This window comes from Stenella coeruleoalba (assembly GCF_951394435.1).
Source record: "Stenella coeruleoalba genome assembly, chromosome: X".
Classification (NCBI taxonomy): Eukaryota; Metazoa; Chordata; class Mammalia; order Artiodactyla; family Delphinidae; genus Stenella; species Stenella coeruleoalba.
In genome coordinates, this window is record NC_137152.1 from 8,598,010 (window position 1) to 8,622,065 (window position 24,056).

Consider the following 24,056-nt stretch of genomic DNA (forward strand, 5'->3'; position numbering starts at 1 on the left):
TTTAGCAGTTCGTACCATGTGGCATTGAGATACATGGCAACAGTCAATAGATCTGACTTTTCAGTTCTCTCTCCACCTGGTTTTGAAGCAGGATCCACCCTCCATCGCACTGAGCCAGTCCCTATTTTGGGGGGAGGGGTGAAGGAGAGAAAGCACCTCTAAGATGGAAGATCCTAGACTTCTAGCCATAAGGCACATGGGCGCTCCAGAATGAAATGGAAGAATGAAGAGGTGACACCATGTTTGGGCTTCAAGGTAAAGCAGCAGATCAAGTGAGTTACAAGGACACCATCTCCCCCCGCCTCCATTACTCCATTTTCCTCATGCTTGTAAGCACCTCTGTAGCTCACATTCGTCTCCTTCACACAAATGGAAATTCAGGGTCTTGAGTAAAGCATCATCATGGAAAATGACAGCCTCAGTTGGAAGCATCCTTGCAACACACAAGGAAGTTAATGGCCAATGCGCTCTTAGGAACGGTCCCTCCAGGGGCGGAGGGGAAGCCTGTATTAGTTCTCTTCCTACATAGACACATAGGCCAGGAAAGGGAAGCTTCATTTTCTCCAGGTGAAACATCTGACCAAATTGGTAGCGCTCCTTTTTTTTTTTTTTTAAAGTTGAAGTATAGTTGATTTACAATATTGCGTTAGTTTCAGGTGTATAGCATAGTGATTCAGTATTTTTACAGATTATATCCCAGTATAGGTTATTACAAGACAGTGGGTATAATTCCCTGTGCTACACGCTATATCCTTGTTGCTTATCTACTTTATGTATAGTAGTTTGTATCTGTTAATCCCACTGCCCGAATTCATCCCTCCCCGCATCTGTCTCCCGTTTGGTAACCGCACGTTTGTTTTCTATGTCTGTGAGCCTGTTTCTGTTTTGCATAGACATCCATTTGTATTAGTTTTTAGCTCTCCCTTTTAAAACAGGAAAAAGGAAGAACCAGAGCATCTGCTGCGGTGGCGGTGGGGTGCGCACCTCTTGCCCGTCTTTGCTGACGTTGTCCTCGGCGTGCCTGGCCACGATGGAGAGGAACTGCAGCAGCCGGTGGAGCGTGTCGCAGTTGCAGGGAGGTAGAAGGTAGATGAGGAGCTGCAAGGTGCCCAGCTGTTCCTCAGGCTCCAACACTAAGCAAGGCAAAGAGAGGCGCTCCGAGTGAGTCAAAGGGGGACGTCATGCCCTTCACGCTCAACTGCCTTCAGAAAGGGATTAGCACGGCAAGTCACATTTCATTCCTTCACCCACTCTCCCATTGCTTTAGCAATTGAACAGTAAGGTTCTATGAGGGATACAAAGATGAATTCGACCTGGGGAAATGTACCATCCAGAGAAATCCTTATAATCCAGGTTAGAAAGGTAACTCCACGTCCCTTACTTTCCTCTCCCTCTTTCCCCTGGTATAAACCATCACATACTTTATGGATGACAGTCTTTCATGGTAGTTAACTATTTGCTGACAGTGACTGAGAATCTGTGAATGTTCTTAAATTTGAGTTTAGAAGACATTTGAGGCCCTTGTCTGTTGAGCAATGTATGAGGTAGACTTTTTGTTGGCGATAACCAAGACACGGCCCAATGTCAGTGTCTTCTCTCTCTTTTGTGAGCCTATCTTAACTGCAGCATGGATGAAGAAATTCATGGAGGCTGAAACCGTTCTGGTGGTTCCTCCTCCCTCTCCCCGTCCTTTTCCCCTGTGTGGGATCTGTGTCTCTAGCCCTGAAGCAGCCACATTGAAAGTAGTGACACTGGGCGATGCCATCCCGCTTTCCCTGGAATGTTTCCTGCCCCCTCAGCTTTCTCACTCTAGGTTCCAGGAATGCAAACTCATTTTTAGGCCCAGACTCAATGTGAACTCTCTCTGTTCCTCCAAAGCATCAATTTATAGCAATTTCTACCATCCTAGAGTCGTTTGAAGGCATCCCAAATTTTTCTTGGCTACTTCCATTTGTTTTATTGCAACTTTCTACTTGCTAATTCTCCCCAGGGTAAATCTCAGAAAATTCCCCAAATAGCCCGCTCATTAGACACTGATAAATAAGGGCAAAAAAAAAGCTATTAGAAAACACATGCATAAGGTTTTGATGAATGAGTGGGACATCCCAGTAACCCAGGAACACATTCCTGCAAATGGCTGCGTTACGCACAGAGAGTATTGATGAAAGCTGTGTACAGCTCCCTGGTGAGAAGGGGGTCCGGCATGTCCCTCAGGAACTCCTTCAACAAGGCAGCCACGTCATGAACGCTGTGCTCTTCCTCCAGGGACACGTCAACCCCACGGTCAAATTCCTCACGTAACTGGAAAGACAACGGTTCAAGTGGCGGTCTCAGAACACCATACGTCAACGTTCAGCGCCCAGCAAAAGAAGTGCTATGACATGCAGCAGCTGGTGTTAAGTTTACCCAGACCCCAAGAAGGAGGAGCAAACAACATGTCACCTTGATCTACAAAGTCTATGCAAACCCAGCCATGAATATATATATATATATATGAAATGAATTATTAAATCAAAGTATCTGTGCGTTTACTGTTAACGATGCAAGCAGAAGGGCTTGATAACGACATCCAGAAGGTTGGGAGGAAGAGCTAAGGGGTTAGGTCAATTCTAACTGTGGGAGGGAGGAATTAATCTATTATACGGTGGTTTTGCACGGCAGCAAATTTACCATGTTGGAATTTTGACATTTTCTAGAAATACTCGACAAGAAAGCAAAGAGATATTTCTGTAAACAATGAAATTAAAAACCCCGATAGGGGCTTCCCTGGTGGCGCAGTGGTTGAGAGTCCGCCTGCCGATGCAGGGGACGCGGGTTCGTGCCCCGGTCCGGGAAGATCCCACATGCCGCGGAGCGGCTGGGCCCGTGAGCCATGGCCGCTGAGCCTGCGCGTCCGGAGCCTGTGCTCCGCAACGGGAGAGGCCACAACGGTGAGAGGCCCACGTACCGCAAAAAAAACCCGAAAAACAAAAACAAAAGCAAAACAAAAAAAACCCTGATAAACCATTTGTGACTAAGCCTTGAAAGATGACAATAACGAAATAAAATCTGCCTTAGATTTGTCAAAGTAGCCTTATTAACATTTTCTAAGAAGATTTCCTGCTTTCATCATCATACTCAGTCCTTTAGCGTTTATAACAGTAGGAAAACACAATAGCAAGAAGAGAGTCATAACTCTACACCCTGTTTTCATCTCGGACAGCTCAACTTCTCTTAGGTATTGTTTGTTCTCTGCTGTTAAAATAATTTTGTGAGTTCATGAATGTACTCTAGGCAATAAACTTCTGTAAGTGTTCATTTGCTGTGTCATTCATTCACCCATTCATTCAGCAAAGATGTACTGCACACTTACTGTGTATGGCCTTGTTACAGGTCCTCAAAATACGGTGACGAGTAAAGAGGCAAAGCCCTCCCCCTCCTCCAGCTCTCAGGCTGACAGACAGGTGATAAATTGGTAATCCCACCAATGATTAATTAGCTCTTTATACTGTGACAGTTGTTCTCAAGAAAAAGTGTAGGATGCTAAGAAGTGATATACCAAGATCAAATGGTGAGTTAGAGCATTATTTCACACTTGAAATCTAACCACTAATTCTATATGTATTTTTGAGAATCCTTACGTAAATCTCCATGCAAAGGTTTTCCCTTTAGTGGATCCAGATATAACTGAGGAATAATTTCCGTCACTAGCCACCTCGCCACCCGACAAGAATGCCTGTTGCTGTCCCGAATCGCACATCAATTCCAGGCAACTCATCCTTAGTGTGTATCGGGCAGTCAGAATGAAGAAGGCTTCCATCGGCACCACTCCTAATCGTGGTCATCTAAACACACCATGTTTTTCTTCTGAGCGCACACGCACACGCACACGCACACACACACATGCAGAAAGAACGGATCGTGGGAAGAGCTTGGTCTAAACTGCGTGCTCCTGAATTAAATTTCTTAATCTCTCTAAGCCTCAGAAGAAGTGGGTGAAAGGGGCTTGTCTCCCAGCCGGTGGGCGGATTCAACGAGACAAGGTTGATAAAAATATTCTGCAATTCTGCACAGGTGAGAGGCCTAAGAAATGTTATTACTATGCTAACTTTCTTCCTGCTAATCTTACTGTGAAATGTTAAATGTTCAATAGTATCTTATGTGACTATTACAAATAAAACCAACCAACCAACCAAACAGAAAACATACTTCTTTTGAAAACCCCTTTTGTCTTGACAAAAAAAGAAAGACATTATGAGGAGACACTTATTTCAGTTAGTTTCAATAATATGAACAAATAGCGTTTCTTCAGCTTCATCCAACTAAAAATTATTTTCATTTGGCTTCATTTTTGAATTGCTGGGTTCCTTACTTCTTTCTGTTGGCACCAACAGAGGGAAAATAACATTTTAATTTTCTTTTAGCCAACAAATGAATTCTTTTCTCAAAGGATGGTTTGCCTTTTCTGAAGCCGTCATGAACACAGATACCTGCCTGGTCATAGGAGCCTATTCCTGAAGCTCTCATATCAAACTTCTTTTGCAAGAATGCTGCAGAGTGCAGAAGGAAACTGAGGGGTACAGTCCCCACATGGAAAATGAACTGGGGAATCAATGGGACCTTGGAAAAGTAATATGAATTATTTATTTTCGAGAAAGTAAAGCTATAAACATAGTATTTTAAAAGAAGAGATATTAATGGCATTACTCATGTCTCATTTTAGTAAAAACGGGTGCTGTACAATTGTTTGCTATTTACGATCACTTACTGATCAGGTACTCGCCGAATCTCCTACATTTACAGTGTCAGTAAGATGTTTATAAATTAGTTTCATTTGGCTGTACATGCGGTGGGCACGGCCAGATGTTTTGCTTTCAGTTGTACGATCCTAACTCTTTCACGACCTTTCTGAGATTCTGAGTTGTTGCCTTTCACTTCCTGGGACTCAATTATACTATAATAGGTGGGAGGGTACAGAAAAGATATTCAGAAATGAATTTGCATGAGCTTGAACTTTGCACGATGTAATTCAACTAAAAGTCAGGTGAAACGTACAATATAATCTTCACTTTTCACTTACTTGTCTCACTCTCTTTTTTGAGCTTCCAACTCGGAATATCCCCACTGTCTGGAGGCCTGCAAGTAAGCAAACAAAATCGTCAGTCCTGTTTTGTGGCTTGAAACTGGAGGAAATCAAAATAGATATAAAAGGGAATGCCAGCACCACGCTGCAACATGCAGGGCAGTATAGTAACTTGACAGTGTGCACGAATGCTTCTTTATCCCGCACTAGATTCACCAGGTACCTAGAGGTTAGCCCTGAAAGTACCAGGATCATTTTACGTTAAATGTTTCTGATGAAAAAATTTTCTTGCGTTATTATGTATTTCCACACTTTCTCCATATGAAAAAAATAATGTAACATTTTCTTCATCATTCAGAATAAACATGAATTTTCTATGAATTTCCAGCCCTTTATCAATTTTAAAATAGACATTTCTTGCTTTACTGATCATAATTAAAACATGTACTTATTAAAGAAAATCTATAAGGTGCAGAAAAATGTAAAAAATGATATACTTTAAAAAATACCTGATGCAGAAGTAATGACTTAATATTTGAGTTTATTTCTGTTCAGTCTTTTCTCCGTGAAAAAAAAATATCGGGGGTAGAATGCTGCTGCTTTTACTCAATATTATGCCACAATAATTTTTTATGCCAGTAAAAATTCTGTCCATGTCATTTAAAATGGATGCAAAATACTCTACTGCATGAATGTGCCACGATTCACTTCATATTCTCCTCTGAATGACAATATAGCTCCCCGCAACATATATGCACTTGTTTTGATACCGTAACCAGCCCTATTAGGAACAACTCTGTACATAGGTCTCAGTTTACATTTCTGATTGTCTTAAGATCATGTCCTAGAAGTGGGATTATGGGGCCAGTGCATGAAAAAGAGTTATCCAGCCCCAAATGTCAGTAGTGCCAAGGCTGAGAAACTCTTTGCTCTAAAAAATTAGGTCTCTTAAAAGAAACATAATCTACCACAAGTTAAGACATTTCAACAATAGTTCCTTAATATCATTAAATATCCAGTCAACGTTCACATAAGGTTCACAAACTGTGATAGGCTGGCGAGCCTTGTAGTCTCTTAATGTGTTTGTTTCCCCTCTCCGTTTATATGATTTCCTCGTAATTGGTTTGAGGAAGAAATAGCATTGATTTCCCACTGTAGATTTTCCCACTGCCTGGATGTAGACACTCTGTGGTGTCATTTATGTGCTCCTTTCTCCCCTTTATTTCCTCTAAAGAGATAGTTAGAGCCAGAGTTTTCTCTGATTCAGGTTTGGACTTGGGCGCAAGAAGACTTCACAAGAGGTATTATGCACTTCCTTAAGGTGGCACAGAGGGTCTGCATGACTCTCCTTTCCTATGCAAGCCATGAGTCACTGCCACTGATGATCATTGTCTACGTTCATTGTTTCATTGGTGGCTCATCTTCTCTTCATTTGGGATAATGAGTTACAAGGCTGATGGCAGATTGTAGCTGCCAGGGGTGGCTTGTAGCCACATGAAGAGAGCTGCTGTGAGAGTCCACAGACCATGAAACATAGTCAACACTCCAGCAATCAAGGCACTATTTGCATCCTGAATCTACCTGTTCCTGAATCTAGATATAATATTCATACTTCCAGCATGTAAGTGGGAATTTGGGGGGCTGCTTTGCTTAATCTGCTTTTATCTGGGTTCTTCTCTCTTGCCACGGAAAGAGTTCTGACTAGTCCAATATATAATGATATTGGAAAGAACTGAAATCTTTACAACATTATTTCTTCCCATCCAGAAACAAAGTAGATATCTTAATTTATTTCTTAGTTTCTTAACATTTCTTGGTAAAGCTTTGCAGTTTTTGTCACAGAAGTTTCTTACTTCTTATTACAGATATTCTACGTAACTATACGTTTGATATTAATATAAAGGAATTATTTTATTGTTATAGTACATAACCTATTATTGCTCTTATATAAGACATGGATATCTTTTTGTGTGTTTATTTTATGGTCTTGCCACATTGTGTATTGTGTATAAGACTTTTAAAATTGGTTTTCTAGAATTTTTCAGTTAGAAACGATAATATCTATAAATATCCCATTTATCACTTTTATTTCTTATGAGCGTTATCCTGAATTTCCAGAATAATTTGAGAGAATCATGCTGAGAGGCTAGTTATTGCTGACTTGCAGAAGTACATCTTGGTGCTTTGCACTTGGGTGGAATTTTGCTTTGCATCTATTCTCAAAAGACTTGTGCTCCTTCCTTGTTGCTGCCATCAGTTCATCTGCCTTATAACTGAGTCCAGCCCCCAGCCTAATCTATTGCTTCTACCTCTCTGGGAGCTTGAAAACAGGATAATCAAGGTATTAGAATCAAATACAGAATTATATTTCTTCACCTACAAAATGAGCAAAATAAGTATCCACCTCAAAAGTTGTTCAGTGATTCAATTAATGAATGTATATAAAATACTTAGAATTGTATCTGGCATCTACTATTATACAGAGAGATATAGGCCCTAACTGAACTAAATAAGGCTTTTTGTGCAAAACAGAAAACTGTAATATAATAGGAGGTCTTAGCAATCTTAATTTTGGCTGCATTTATTTTCTTGTTGGTCCGATGGTTTCCAAGTGGCTGAAATTTCTACGTAAGTGAGATATCACATAAGGGCACTTTCTTCCCAGGTGGGACTATTCCTTTGCCTGAAGTCCTCCATTCTGTTCAAAAATGCCCATTTCTGTGTCACTATTTCCTAAATTATAGTCTTTTTCCACTCAGTAAAAGTGACTGTGATTCCAAAAATAACTAGCTAGTGACTGATTGCTATAATTTCTATGTATCAATTGATTATAACCTGTTTTAAGTTTTTTAAATTAATTAATTAATTAATTTTAGGTTGAGCAGATGACAGCCTTCAGACAGCCAATGCCATTCTCTGACATAAGCCTTAGAGTCATTTTCCTCAAAGAGAAGATACAATCTAGGCATCCAGTAACCTTGACTTGAGACAGTCACCGTTAAAAACAGGTGTCCATCAAAAAAGGCATAGATCTGGCAAAGAAATGTGACTTTGCTGTACCCTGTGCCAGAAATGGATATGATCGCCTTTCTCTCCTTTTTGTCAGAAGCTGAAATGGAAACTAGAACCAGGGCACCTGAATCTCAGGCTTAGGGAATTCAAGTAATGAGGGCAGGCATAATAAGGAGGCGGCCCCACCCTAAAATCAGCCTACATCCTTTAAGTAGAAGAGAGTTGGACTCTTTGTTATATTGTCTGGGTTTTTTTTTTTTTTTTGTCGTTTTTTTTGTTTGAAATGTGTGCTTCGGGGAAATTAAGGATGCTTAAAGGAATTTTGGCCTAATAGTGGAGAAGGCATTTGGGTGAAGTAAAAGTGAGGAAGGGTGGCGTACACGAATATATAGATGGAGTCAAGATAACTGTCCAGGACCAATTGTTTTTGTTTGTTTCTCTCTCTCTCTCTGTTTTGTTTTTGTGTGTGTGTGTCCAAGACCAATTTGGGAGAGAATGAAAAGGTCTTTGACAAATGTCTATGAAGCTAAAGTGAATCAAACTCTCTGCTACCCATTTCAAACACTGGCAAATGAAGTCTTACAAAAGAATTGTTTTTGAAATTTGCTCTTTTATCACTGGTTTAAAGTGACCAAGATTAGTATCTGTATGAATTTGAAACTATCTCTTATTTTTCCAGAGCCATTTGGTCTAAACATCATGGAAACTCAGAACAGAATCAGGGCCTTGAAAGATCATGTAGGTTATCTTCTTTCCTTTAGGCCCTAAACTGCATTGTAACTATTTCCCCCGCACCCCCCCAAAAAAGTGAACTTCCCTGTTTTTTAGTAATCTTAAAGGAAATGCTATTTTACAAATTATAATTCATGAAAATTTATTTTCAAAAAGAAAATACAAAGACATGCCAAGCCTTCTTTCACAAAAGCAGTTACTCAACCTGGCACTGCATTTTTGCATGGTTAGAGTAGAATTTTCTCGTTTAGAATTCTTTATAGCGCTACCGTTCACTCTCTACATTCTCTATAGGGAAAAATTATAATTATAAAAGTATGAGTCGCTTTTTCTACCTCGTAGTAAAGTTTAGGCTGAATTTAAATATTCATGTAAATTCTTTAGGTGCTAAAAGCAACTAAAGAACTCTAGTTGCTAAGCTATTTTGAAAAATAATTCTGTTCAAGTAATACTGATTGAAACATTTACATTGTGTTATCATGATACTAAGTATTGGGAATTCAAAATGTCTAAGATATTTTTATTGATGTCCTGTTTACTTTCCAAGGAGAAGAGACAGATAAGAATGTACACTCATACACATACATATACATATTGAAATTTTGTATAAACAAAGTTTCGATACATATTACTTATATTAAGTCACCCATATGATATCTAGTGATTTCCATATATAATGAATTGATTAAGAGACCTGGACATATCCTAGTCATTTTTATAAAGTCCCACTTTTATTAGAAAGAAATAGATGAGAATGTCAAGAGTAGTTATATCTATATGATAGCCTCAGAATTTGCTTTTCTGTTTCTTTTTTTTCTCTATTATGATGTGTATATTACTTTTATAGTAAAAAAGCAATTACAGTCATGTATGTCAATTATTTCTCAATAAAACTGGAAAAAAGAAGCAATTATAAACTCTTCTCACGTCCACAAAACGCATGCTAACATTATAGCAAACAAATTCAGATCGTAGACATGGCTGTTTGATGAGCCAAAAGTCTAAAGTTCCGCAAAAATTTTAAAGAGCTGTAAAGTCAGCGTATTAAGTGGAACTGAGTTTCCAAAACGGTCACGATGAAGAAATCTTAAGTGGACAGCTTTCCACAAAAATGCAAAGAGCAATACAGAAAGAAACCTATTGTCCAAAACTATGTATTTTCTATTCACTTAAGGAATGGTTCTCTAATCTGTTTTTTTTCTGTAAGAAGCTGGACTATTATTTTTTAAAGGAAGCCTTGTGGAACCTCAATGTATAAAAAAGATGAAAGTGGCCCTGCTTTCTTTGCAGGGGGTCCTGAGGATAGCCCCAGCCCAACAGACCTTGCCCTCCCCTCAATTCCTTGATCTCCAGGGTCACTTCTGAGGACTCTTTAGGGCTGCGGAGCCTGAATACCATCAGGTGGATTCGCGCCGCCCCAAATCTGGTTCAGCCCTACTGGGGATAAGCAAACGTTCATGTTTGTAAATTTTCTTTGCAAAGGAAATTTTGGCCTAGAGCCTGATCAAATGAACATAGAATTGGAATCGGGTGCTTGAATGAATGATGCCCGAATACATGAAAGTCTTCAGTACTTGACTGCTGACAAACAATTTTGCTTACCATGTTTTTCTAGATGTTGACAGCAGCTGTCCACCAGCCTGGGGACCTGTCTGTAAATGGGATTCAGACTGAGTTTCTTATCTCTGGCTTTTTCTTTTTTGCTTTGAGCTTCGGCAGGCAAGGAGAGCTGTAACGCTTCTAGCAGTCGAGACTGATTGTCGTCAAGATCGGTGATAGAATCCACTGACATTGCACCCTGCAAATTATACACAGACATGAACACAGAGTGCACATGGAGAAAATAAAAACTGCTTCCCCCAATGCCATCCAATAAATCCTTTTGCCCATGACCACTAATCACACTCGAAATAATACTGTTTAATTGTGCGGTTTGTATTTTCAAAGGAAAAAAGGTTAGGAAACCTCCACAGCATAGGGTAAGGTAATGACAGTTACAATTTCAACAATAGACAACTTCTGCCAAATGGAAGACAAGAGATGGCAAACATACAATTAAAATATTTTGACCCAACCACTTCATTCCTTGAAACAAGAAAAAAAATCACATACTTGACGAATGAGGTAAAGTCAGAGAACTCTTGTGAAAAAAAAAGAATAATTCAACTCTCGAAAGTATATTTTAAAATAGGAGGATTCCATAAACAGTCTTAGTTTAGTTTTCCCCAAGACGTGACACAATGAACTTTATTAGGGGAATAGTCCCAGGAGACAGCTGTAGGGAAGTAGGGAAATGAGAAAGGGAAGTGAATGCAGCTACTGAAGGGGGCATCACCAGGCCTGTGACAAGCCTGTGACAAGCCTGTGGGCCGCTGGAGCCCAACTGCCCTGGGGACCTGGGAGACCGTGTAGACCATGCACCCCAGAGCTATTCCTGCTAAGGAGTAAGGGAGTTGGGGGTATTTATACCACGAGTCTCAAGAGTCATTGATTAAAGACAACTTCTGGTAGGGGTGGGGAGGTGACATTAACGCCTTGCTACTCGCAGCCCGTCGTCTCTATGGGTGGGCGCCTCTGGCCATCGGAGAAAGCCCCCAGCCAAGAGATGAGGTAATGACAGGTGGAAGGAGGGCTGGCACTCTAGGAATGGTAAAAGGCTGAGGGTAAGGCTGCAGGGCACCACTCATGCCTGTATGGCCACCCACCCTTTGCTGAAGCATAGAGGAAGAAGTTGGCTGCTAGCAAGGCCTGGCCAGAGGGGAGGGCATTTGGGACACCCATTGCCTGGGCTCTAGATTCTCAGAAAGCTCATGTGTGGCATTTTGGTGTCATTGCCACATAGGCTTATATAAACAGTCTGAGAGCCTGTGCCAGGATTGGAAGAACAATTCTCTTGTCTGTAAGGTAGAGAAAGTGATGGGGGTCTGAATATGCCAACTTAGCTTTACACACGGCGAATCCCTGAAAACAGTGGTGGGTGGCTCAGGTGCCCCTGAGTCTTGGGGAGGTTCTAAATGTTGGAGGCTGATTGAGAACTGCAGATTTTAACTGGGAAGTGCCTCAGGGTTTGGGTTTTTTGGTGCTTTTTTTTGCGGTACGCGGGCCTCTCACTGTTGCGGCCTCTCCCGTTGCAGAGCACAGGCTCCGGACGCGCAGGCTCAGCGGCCATGGCTCATGGGCCCAGCTGCTCCACGGCATGTGGGATCCTCCCGGACCGGGGCATGAACCCGTGTCCCCTGCATCGGCAGGCGGACTCTCAACCACTGCGCCACCAGGGAAGCCCGTGCCTCAGGTTTTAACTAGGGCAGTAGTCAATGGCTGGAGGTGGCAAAGATTTGGGGCTTCAGGTGAAAGGCAAAGGAGAGATCTCCCAGTGACCTAGGAAGTTTCAGAGATGCTTATCACCTGACTAAGCTAATCACCAACCAATTTGCCTGGAAACTCAGCTTTCCTGGATTGAAATTTGAAATGCCAAATAATAGCACACTGCCTGGAACATAGTACTCACTTAATAAATGGTACCATATTATTACAGTATTGATTTGAAAGAGGACATGTGTGTGTGTGTGCGTGTTTCTACAGTTACGTTTGAGAAAAAAGCCATGTTCCGTTGGTAGAAAAAAATCTCATTGCTTATGAAGACCAGCAGCAAGTTCACTCGGCCAGGCATAGTTCTTGGATGAGATGAAGAGATTAACAAAGACACCTGGCCCTGCCCTCGAGCCTCAAAGTCTCATGGGAAATTCTGGTACCACAACAGAAGGTTACACTAGAGTAGGATCAGTGGTGATGTTGTAGAATGTTCTGGATATCACGGGTAAGCAAGGAGAGGCACCCAATATCTTTGAAAGAGGTCAGGGAAAGGCTGTGAGGGGTGTGTCAGGTGCCTTGGGGCCGGTGCAAATTCTCCCTGAATGGGGTTGTTGACAGATACCTGGACACAAACTGCATTTCCAGTTTTCACATGAGCCAAGACTCAGAGAATAACCTTAGAACTCTTCCGTTGTCCTGACATCGGGGTCAGAGCAAACACTGGTTAACTCACCCTCCTCCTGGCCCGAGGAGCCGGCTCCGGGGTACTGGGGGACGTTGACTCATTTGGTGTTTCCGAGGTGGAGCTGAGAGATGAGTTACTGCTTGAGAGTTCTTTGTTTTGTCTTTTATTTCCAAATGGGAGGAGGGAAGCCACAAAATCGGAGGCATCCTTCTGCTCGCCCCTCTGCGAGTCCTGCTTGAGTTTATAGGCCCGGTCGTTTGCGATGACTTGGGATAAGGGCATTCCAAACGCCTGTGGGATGAACTCTGGAATCAAAAACCAAACATTCACTTTCAGAGAAAGACTGCACCAGGGGAGACTCTCAGTCATGTTGCAGATCAAAGGGCAGACAAATTCCAACGACTGTTTTCTGAAGAACTGATTCATCCATCAATATACGGAGATGACTGTTGAGTTTGTCAGAGTGGCTGACGTTTCTATCTCAATAAAGAAAGCTAGGATGTATAAAGAGCATGGGTTTTAAAAATCTAAGCCTCGAGTTTTTCTCGACGTATCTCAAGTATGTTGAAAGGAAATAACTTTATAGAGAAGGGTGACATTTTTTGATAGGATGAACATAATACTTCATCCTCGTGAGTAAACGGTTTTACAAAATGTGTCTTTGATTGATGTCTCAAGAGCCCCCAAAGCTTACAAGGCCTGAGAAGACTCTGTGCGTATACAGTCATTCAACTGTCACTTACTAATACCTACTGTGTGCCGTGTCAAGGTATGCAGTGAGGAGTACAAAGCTTACAGAAGGTCCAGTCCTCGCTCTTGAAGGGTTCAGAGTGTGGGGTGAGGTGGGGACTGGAGAATCAGATACGTAAATAATTGCAGTTGTGTCTATCATCTGTGTAAGAGAGAGATGCCAAAAATTACTGAAATTCAGGTAAGTGGCTACACTCTGAGGTTCCCAGTCAAAGAGCTTCCAACATGTGAAATGACAACTCAAGAGACAGAGGAGCAGCTTGGGAATAAGTGTGTTCTTTTTTTCTTTGTGTTCTTTGTTCCCACATGCTGCCTCCAATTGCTGGGTTAGGGCTGTCATGCTCATGATCTATACTCAAGCCATTCTCCGGGCCACATGAAGAAGTGGATTCTCACCACTAGATATCCGATGAAGAGCCCAGAATATAGTTTATTAAATCCTCTAGTAAGGACAGTTTGGGGGAAGGAGCACAATGCAGAAACCTACGGCTTTATTTGGAGATGTGTACACAATTGCATTCTGCGTCTCTAGAGTAAATCCACTTGTATACACGCACATTGTAAGCACGCTGATCCTTAGGGCCACGCGTTTTATTCATAATATTTAAATTCATGCTAAAAGCATCAATAATTATATTAAATGCATTATTTCTTTGAGACTAAAAATTACATCTCCTAGCAGCAGAAAACTGGAGTCTAGCCTCTCCCTTGTTTTTATAACCCTTATGAATAAACCAGAATGAGCAAGGGAAAACAATTCTGAGGTTGAAAATGCTAACATTAAATCAGGTGGAAAGAGGCCCTAAAAGGTTTTCCTCTTTGATCCACGGCAACATTTTGAACATCCCGGGGCTAATGGTCAAGTCTGCATTAAAAGCAGAAATGGCACTTGAGGGCTTCCCTGGTGGCGCAGTGGTTGAGAGCCCGCCTGCCGATGCAGGGGACGCGGGTTCGTGCCCCGGTCCGGGAAGATCCCACCTGCCGCGGAGCGACTGGGCCCGTGAGCCATGGCCGCTGAGCCTGCGCGTCCGGAGCCTGTGCTCCGCGACGGGAGAGGCCACAGCAGTGAGAGGCCCGCGTACCGCAAAAGAAAAAAAGAAAAAGAAATGGCACTTGAAAAGCCTGAACCTCTTGTTCTATCAAAACATGCAATTCATTTTGAAGTGAAAAATCAAAACTTCAGCATTTCGGGATTTTTCAGAGGATGCTTATCATCCTCTATAAGTGTGTTAACTAGTCGGCATACGTGAATGCAAAAGACAATTCAGGCATTTGTTTTGAGGGATCAATGTGGACAGTGTAGCAAGATCCAATACTCACCACTGATAAAAGGTCATTTCCACCACCAGCAAAATTAGAAACCAAAGGGGACACCTCAGGGTTTATTGTGTAAATCAGCGCTATCTTGTCTATGGGAATAATCAAATAGTCTTCCTTCAAAAAGCTTGGGGCAAATCTAGGAACATGCGTATGGCAAGGCTGATAGCTACTTGGAATACATAAAAACTGTTGGTGGGTAATGATAGCAGAAAGGACACTGATAAAGGTATCAAGTGACCTGTGTCTGCTCAGGCAGGCATACTCATAGCACGGATTTAATGTGACATGAGGACTATTGATTCCTCTCCTAGACATTTTTTCCACATAAAGGAAACCAACCAGACTCGGCTAGAGATCTCTAATATCCTTGGAAAAAAGAAGCAAGATGGTTTCCTTTGGTATCTGTCATTTTTAATATCTAGAAGTCTGCCACTCTACTTGTAAACTGGAATAACTGAATAGAAATTAAACAGATGGAATAAATGAAGTCATTCTCCCCAAATGACTCTTCTATTTCTTTTCTTATTTCGGCTTTTCTCTAGCAGGCTTTCTTTCCTGGCTGAGTTTATTTATTCTTTCAGTGGTAGTGTTTTGATGCAGTCTCTTTAGTTTCGCGTTGCTTTCTCCAGAGAACTCTCTCACAAGCTTCAGAAAGGAGACAGATCTCTCTATGCTCTAAACTTGTGTCACAGTGTCTAGGCCCTGGAAAATTCTAGGCAGGGTTCCTTGAATGTGATTGCTTCTCAAAATATGGGTACTGTGAAACTGAGGACTCGGCCCAAGGCTGTTGAGCAAAACCCTCCTTTCTGTGTAAATAAAGTGTTGGGCACACATGCTTATCTGTGGGTTCAAAGCTCTTCTGTTGGGGAGGAGAAGGGAACCTACAGACTCTGTGTTGATAGCAGCTAATAAATTTGATAATGGGTTTTTCAAACCATAAAAATATTACCCAAGACTCAGTGTTCTGGGCCCAGGGACTGTGTGTATCGTGTTCTAATCTATAGTATGTGTTTACTGAGGAGACTGCATCCCCTGCTGTCCTCATTGGTAGAGACTGTCTCTGCTCCCTCCCCATGACCCTCAGGGCCAGGAGGTGGTGTGCTGGTCGCTCAGCTGTGCTTCAGCTTCCAGATCCTCTCCCTCCTGCTGTGTGGCAGAAACCTGGGGCCACTGCAAGCTCCCCTGCCCCCATGCTCACTGCTATCTTCTATCATCACCGTCAGAACCCCCGTCTACCATCATCCCGGAAGACGTGGATGTCTACCCAAATGACCCATCTGGTTCTGTCCTCACATCTCCTTGACTTTCTCCTCTCCTCTCACTTTTGCCTGCAAGCTACCTTTTCCACCAACTCCCTCGGCCCCATCCTGGACCTATCCTCAGCAGAAGTGATTTGGCCCCTGGAATCAGACTTCCTTCCTCCACCGTGGTCTCACCCTCCCACCCCAAGCTCATGTCTTACACTGCAGTGTGGCAATCCATTTAAAGACACCATTAAGCCACCCCATCCTTAATTCACTTTGATGGCGTCTCAGTGCTCTTAGCATGCAGACCGGAAGTTGTGCTGCGGCCCACAGTCCTGTGCGAGGTGGCCCCTCCTATTCCTCCCTGGAATCACACCCCCCCTGTTTCTCTCATCTCCAGTAACAGCACTCAATACATTTTCTTTGAGAATTTCTAAAGAGTGATAATTGATACTTGATGTTTCTACTGTTATTTAACATGGCACAAAACAAAGCTGTATCAACTATTCCTACGTAGTGCTACTTCAGAACTCACATATATTAACCCATTTAGACAGTGAGGGACAATAAAACGTGGCATGATGTAACTTCGGCACAAAGAAAGGTGCTAGACCTGAACTATCACCAGAGTTTATGTTGATAAACACTTCATCATCTGAAACTATCCTGTAGACAGGGGACCTAGCTCTCAGACTTAGGCCACAGTAAAACCTATTTCCCTTGTGCTCTGATTAGGAACCGCAATAACTGGCACAAAGTAGCCATTTGAAAACCTTTCCCCAAGAGTGATTCTTTTTGACACAAGAAAGAAATATTCTGAAGTTCTGAAAGTTTAAAAAATACTTTTTGGATGCCAAGTAATTTAACTAAGAGAAATGAAGAACCTTGGAACTATTCTGTATGAAAATATGTTTTCTGAACCAGCATCAATCCTGAATTACTTTCTGTATGGAAATCAAAAGTCATATGGGCACTGCTTAAGTGGCAGGAGGGACACAGAAGTGTCACATGATCTGCTGTATATTATGTTAAGGCAATTAAATAAAACACAGGCCATGATTCGTTCTGATTGAATCAATTAATATAGCAGCACATCAAACACTTAATGAATCGCTTTATTGGGAGAGCGATTCGATTCTAAAAAGCTGCTCCTGTTTATTTTTAGATGACCCAACCCAAGAAGTCATCTAGAATTTCCTGTTTTCCTTCTTTTACTCTTGGATTCAAATGATTGTCATTTTTCACATGTGCAGCTGTTATGAACCCCAATGCTAATATTCAAACGGAAGAGAACGATGTGAAATGATCACAACGATGCGAGACCTGCACACTGCCTCATCACACCCCGGTTCCCAAGACATCCACGTAACGGATGCGTGGACACACACAGGACTTTATGTTCAGAAAAGATGCCATGTAATTAAGTTTCACTTAAGCCTAGGACGTCACCTTTTTAACGATCAAAGCTATATTTTAAAAAACCTCTTTTGCCATAAATGCTGGTATTTTTCTCCTTAGTTGGATGGGTGATGTGTTTTCTCTTTGGAACCACCAGGACCTGCCTTCCTTTTCCCAGCCAGCACCCCTGTGCAACCCTATAGAACACTGCCAAGTTTTCACTGAGCCTATACAATACATAAATATGATTTGGTCTAAAATGTGTAATAGTCCAGTGCATAGTGGTTGATTACTTCCCCTGGCCCTTCCTGCCCTACCCTCACTTCCTGCTGTTTTCTTACATAAGCGAGCACACATACATCTCCCTCCGTTGAGGGAATTCAAACATCTGCAAAAAATGTTCATTGTGCTTAGTTTAGCCGGAACGGGCACTTCTGAAGAATCACCTCAAGTCTACATCGTGAGTGTTCAGATCCTAGTGCCATTATCTTGATCCTAGAATAAACAACTTTAAAGATAACACATTGCTGCTATCAGTCTGAACGATCCCTTTAATAACTCTATAAACACTGAGAATTCTCACGAATCCTCTAATCTCACGAGATAAAGATGGTCCATGGCAGCAACAGACTGAGTAAAAACTCTAGTTTAATAAAGCTACGCTGGCTACTAACGTTCCTTTAAAAAATAAGGGTAAGAACACATGAACCAATTAAATACAATACAATTTATCAGACAAGGATAGGTATCTGGACAAGAGTTAATGTCTTTTGCATTCATTATGCCAGCAGTAGACTCTCCTGTGGTAGAAGGTGCCCTGGGGAGTATACTGGTTAGTATGGACCAGAGTTCTCTTCTTAGAAGGTGCACATTAGTAGTTTATAACATTACTCCTGCTCAGCACTCCTACAGACCAACGGGATCAGATTTTCTGGGGTGGGGGTCTGGGCACTGGAATGTTTAAAGGTTTCAAAAATTATGCTGCTATGTAGTCAGGGGTAGGGATCACTGCCATTTTCATGTCCTTTCCGTCAGTTTGAGGTAAACATTTGAAATGTCTGGAGATATTTTGGTTGGGGGCGGTGCTACTGGCATCTAGTGGTAGAGACCAGGGATGCTATTAAATATCTCAGACAATGTACAGGACAGCCTCCACGAAAAATAATTATCCAGTCTAAAATGTCAATAGTCCCAAGGTTGAGAAATCATGCTCTAAGGGAAGTAAAACATTGGCTTTCCGTTCTTTAGAATTCTTTAATCTCTTTTTAGTCCAAGAACCAGATGTCATGACCCTTTAGGCACAGTTCAAGATATGGGCGTAGAGTCTCGGATCAACGGTGTGTCTCGGTCTTGTCTAACACTTACCACAAAGCATTTATTTTTATACCTTCAGTTTCATTGCCTTTCATTACTTTTCAAGCAGAAATTCGATCATTAGATAAAAGAACTCCAAGGTGAGATATATGGCTTTCCTGACTCTACACTCGTTCCCTATGGCATATAAAATGGAAATACATTCACATGACCACACCATTCAGCAGTCATTTCATATGAAACCATAGAAACAAGCCACAGAAAGATGTACTGGGTTAATGAGGCCCAGGTGTCCATTATGCAGGCTCAATGAATATTAGTTAAAAATGACCACAAATACCTCTGAAAGAGTGGCTAAGCTATCGGTTTCCTAAATAGATATAGAAGGGGACAGTATGAAGAGTCAACAATTCCCAAAACTGTACACAGGGCAAAAAAAGAAGCGTGCTGTGATCTAACATTACAATGCTGAGAATGTCCCATCTTCAGTAGCCACGAGGGTGAGACTGTTTCTTTCCAGTAGTCATGGTGGCGGAATCCAAACTCCTTCTCATTCAACTAGCCCTGCCTAACTATCTGGATTTGCCAGACAGCTGGTTAGCGTTAGGGATGCTATCCACGGCTGCTCAACCTGGTTTTCCTTATGCATTGCTGATTGGCTAGCATCATAATTGGAACCATAAGCCTGGCAGAAATCACTTTTTGCTCAAACCAGTCGAACTCATCAGTTCAGTACAGGGCCACTCCAACAGCCTTCAATGACATTCCATCGTAGAAATCCAGTTTACATAATAGAGCTGAACCACATAACTCAATGCAATTCAAAAACCCCACCAAATTCAACCATTAGGCTCCACGGGAGATGCATTTGCTTTAGTTCATTCTGTCCTTTACCTCTGTCTTTGTTTTTCTCCTTCCCTAGTGAATCCAGTTTCTTTCTCAAAGATTTCTTTCGCTTTTGTCCATCTGTAAATATTAAAAGAATGAAAAGTTGTAAAAACAAGCATATAACTGACATTTTACATTATGAATAACTACATCTGAGCAAAAGCATGACTTCTCACTTTACTCAGAATTTGGCATTTTAAACAGAGTAATGGCCCTGAAAATACATGAAAATCCTTGACTAGGGTTGCACACACAACCAGAATCTTGGTGTGTGCCCTTAAATTGTGTTTCAATCATGGGAAGTACAGGAAACTTACCTCCTTCAGAAGTCATTTAGTTTTGACACTCAGATATGTTTGCTTTTTCTCTTACATGAGTCTCTTCCTATTCTTCATGTTCACGCAAACCACTGTTATCTCGAATAAAATCTCCATGAGAGGGGAGCCAACGATACATACGGCTTTGATATTCATGAGCTAGCAGAGTGTAACTGGATAAGGAAATGAATTCGGGGTCCATAGAACTCAAACCTAATTATTGCTGCACCATTTACTCATTATGTGACTTGGCACAAGTCTCAGGGTCCTCATCTGTAAAATGGGAATTTCGTGGAGCTGTTGTGAGAATTAAATAAAACAATGCATATAAAGTGTTTAATGGGGAGCCTGACACATTCCATAAATTCAGATCTACTTTCTTTTGGGGGGTTTCATAGTATTCCATAGTATGCCTCTACCATAATTTAATTAACCACCCCCCCCCCCACTGATGGACATTTGGGTTGTTTCTAATTTTTTACTAGAATAAGTAAGGCATTTATCCTCTTAGCATCTTGCACTTGCAACAAATGTACTTAACTGGTTAACTCACCAAATGATATAGATACCCCTCATATCAGTAACCAGCTGCAAATGAATTCCTAGGATATCATCGTAAAATATTGGCAGCCATCATTGCAAGGATGTGTTTTGGAAAAACGCAGCTGTCAACTTAATGTGTGGGAAGCGCAACTCGGGAACCCACACCGCTACCAATCAGGAGAAATGCAGCCCATGCTGCAAGGAAACTTATGTGTAAACGGGGGATTAAGAATTGGCTTTTTTCATAAGATACACTTAAAAGTGTAGTAAAGAAAGAGATTCAACCCGATAAAACTTAAAGGCAAGGCTCTGATTATCAGGAAAAGACAGACTAAGCATTCTTCAACAGAAATGAGGGTTCCTGGGATCCTCATGGGGCTGCAGACGTTCCCAACGCCTCCTCTCTGAATTTTTGAAGGCAAAAGACATCACAACGTAATCAAAAGGCACACTCAATCCCTCCTTCCTTTCAAAAAGCAAAGCAATATTTTTAACGTGATTCTCCTCCCATGAAATGGAAATCGTTCATAAGAGTCTTCACTCTTGCAGTCGTGAGATTTGTATAGATGAAAATTATGTAAATCCGTTGTGATGTGGCAAAGAGCCGTCAGTCTCTTACATCATGTGTACGTTCTTATCTTCAGTGTCTAAACGATGATCTCACCATAGGGCCTTACGTGGCTTGTTACATACAGACAGACATTAAACATACTAACTGCACAAGATTCTAATCTGTTCTTCAGATAGGACTGACAGGTATTTTACTTTGTAATACTTTGTTCATCACTAGTTCATATAAACAAATATATCTGACTATAACAAGATCATATTTCTTCAAAAAATTCTATCATTCCTTCATTTTAATATTTAGTTGACGCAGAAGAATAACTAAACCATATATTAAAGCTTAAGTGCGGTGGGGGAGACCATCAAGACGGTGGAGGAGTAAGATGTGGAGATCAGCTTCCTCCCCACAAATACATCAGAAATACATCTACATGTGGAACAACTCCTACAGAACACCGACTGAACGCTGGCAGAAGACCTCAGACTTCCCAAAAGGCAAGAAACTCCCCACGTACCTGGCCGTGTGGCTGACAGGGTCTTGGGGCTCCAGGCGGGTGTCAGGCCTGAGCCTCTGAGGTGGGAGAGCCGAGTTCAGGACCGGTCTCAGCCACCGGAGACCTCCCGGCTCCACATAATATCAAATGGCGAAAGCTCTCCCAGAGATCTCCATCTCAACACTAAGACCCAGCTCCACCCAACGGCCAGCAAGCTCCAGTGCTGGACACCCCATGCCAAACAACTAGCAAGACAGGAACACAACCCCACCCATTAGCAGAGCGGCTGCCTAAAATCATAATAAGGCCACAGACACCCCAAAACACACCACTGGACACAGTCCTGCCCACCAGAAACCATAAAACAGGCACTACTCCCCTCCACCAGGAAGCCTACACAACCCACTGAACCAGCCTTAGCCACTGTGGGGCAGACACCAAAAACAACGGGAACTATGAACCTGCAGCCTGTGAAAAGGAGATCCCAAACACAATAAGTTAAGCAAAATGAGAAGACAGAGAAACACACAGCAGATGAAGGAGCAAGGTAAAAACCCATCAGACCAAACAAATGAAGAGGAAATAGGCAGTCTACCTGAAAAAGAATTCAGAGTAATGATTGTAAAGATGATCCAAAATCTTGGAAATAGAATGGAGAAAATACAAGAAACATTTAACAAGGACCTAGAAGAACTAAAGAGCAAACAAACAATGATGAACAACACAATAAATGAAATTTAAAATTCTCTAGAAGGAATCAGTAGCAGAATAACTGAGGCAGAAGAACGTATAAGAGACCTGGAAGATAAAACAGTGGAAATAACTACCACAGAGCAGAATGAAGAAAAAAGAATGAAAAGAATTGAGGACAGTCTCAGAGACCTCTGGGACGACATTAAACATACCAACATTCAAATTATAGGGGCCCCAGAAGAAGAAGAGAAAAAGAAAGGGACTGAGAAAATATTTGAAGAGATTATAGGTGAAAACTTCCCTAATATGGGAAAGGAAATAATCAAGTCCAGGAAGCACAGAGAGTCACACACAGGATAAATCCAAGGAGAAACATGCCAAGACACATATTAATCAAACTATCAGAAACTAAATACAAAGAAAAAATATTACAAGCAGCAAGAGAAAAACAACAAATAACAGACAAGAGAATCCCCATAATGTTAACAGCTGATCTTTCAGCAGAAACTCTGCAAGCCAGAAGGGAATGGCAGGACATATTTAAAGTGATGAAAGGGAAAAACCTACAACCAAGACTACTCTACCCAGCAAGGATCGCATTCACATTTGGTGGAGAAATTAAAATCTTTACAGACAAGCAAAAGCTAAGAGAATTCAGCACCACCAAACCAGCTTTACAACAAATGCTAAAGAAACTTCTCTAGGCAGGAAACACAAGAGAAGGAAAAGACCTGCAATAACAAACCCCAAACAATTAAGAAAATGGTAATAGGAACATACATATTGATAACTACGTTAAATGCAAATGGATTAAATGCTCCAACCAAAAGACACAGACTGGCTGAATGGATACAAAAACAAGACCCGTATGTATGCTGTCTATACAAGACCCACTTCAGACCTAGGAACACATACAGACTGAAAGTGAGGGGATGGAAAAAGATATTCCATGCAAATGGAAATCAAAAGAAAGCTGGAGTAGCAATTCTCATAACAGACAAAATAGACTTTAAAATAAAGACTATTACAAGAGACAAAGAAGGACACCACATAATGATCAAGGGATCAATCCAAGAAGAAGATATAACAATTGTAAATAATTATGCGCCCAACATAGGAGCACCTCAATACATAAGGCAAATGCTAACAGCCATAAAAGGGGAAATCGACAGTAACACAATCATAGTAGGGGACTTTAACACCCCACTTTCACCAATGGACAGGTCATCCAAAATGAAAATAATGAAACACAAGCTTTAAATGATACATTAAACAAGATGAACTTAATTGATATTTATGGGACATTCCATCCCCAAACAACAGAATACACTTTCTTCTCAAGTGCTCATGGAACATTCTCCAGGATAGATCATATCTTGGGTCACAAATCTAGCCTTGGTAAATTCAAGAAAATTGAAATAGTATCAAGTATCTTTTCCGACCACAAAGCTATGAGACTAGATATCAATTACAGGAAAAAATCTGTAAAATATACAAACACATGGAAGCTAAACAATACACTACTAAATAACCACGAGATCACTGAAGAAATCAAAGAGGAAATCAAAAAATACCTAGAAACAAATGACAATGAAAACACGATGACCCAAAACCTATGGGTTGAAGCAAAAGTAGTTCTAAGAGGGAAGTTTATAGCAATACAATCTTACCTCAAGAAACAAGAAACATCTCAAAGAAACAACCTAACCTTACACCTAAAGCAAT

The 24,056-nt window shown here is 41.4% G+C and overlaps 1 protein-coding gene across 9 annotated transcripts in view; it reads right to left on the reverse strand.

Annotated features, from left to right (window-relative positions):
* The window catches only part of ARHGAP6 (Rho GTPase activating protein 6), a 552,843-nt gene that overhangs the window by 36,181 nt on the left and 492,606 nt on the right, over positions 1-24,056 (reverse strand). For 8 of the 9 annotated variants that reach the window (XM_079911254.1, XM_079911259.1, XM_079911258.1 and 5 more), the window contains 6 exons: positions 19,724-19,795; positions 12,852-13,108; positions 10,409-10,604; positions 5,060-5,115; positions 2,151-2,301; positions 985-1,133 (listed from right to left, as the gene is read on the reverse strand). In XM_079911254.1, the coding sequence (XP_079767380.1) occupies positions 985-1,133; positions 2,151-2,301; positions 5,060-5,115; positions 10,409-10,604; positions 12,852-13,108; positions 19,724-19,795 (881 nt within the window). The remainder of the gene's footprint in view (positions 1-984; positions 1,134-2,150; positions 2,302-5,059; positions 5,116-10,408; positions 10,605-12,851; positions 13,109-19,723; positions 19,796-24,056) is intronic. The other variant, XM_079911256.1, reaches the window with a different exon arrangement.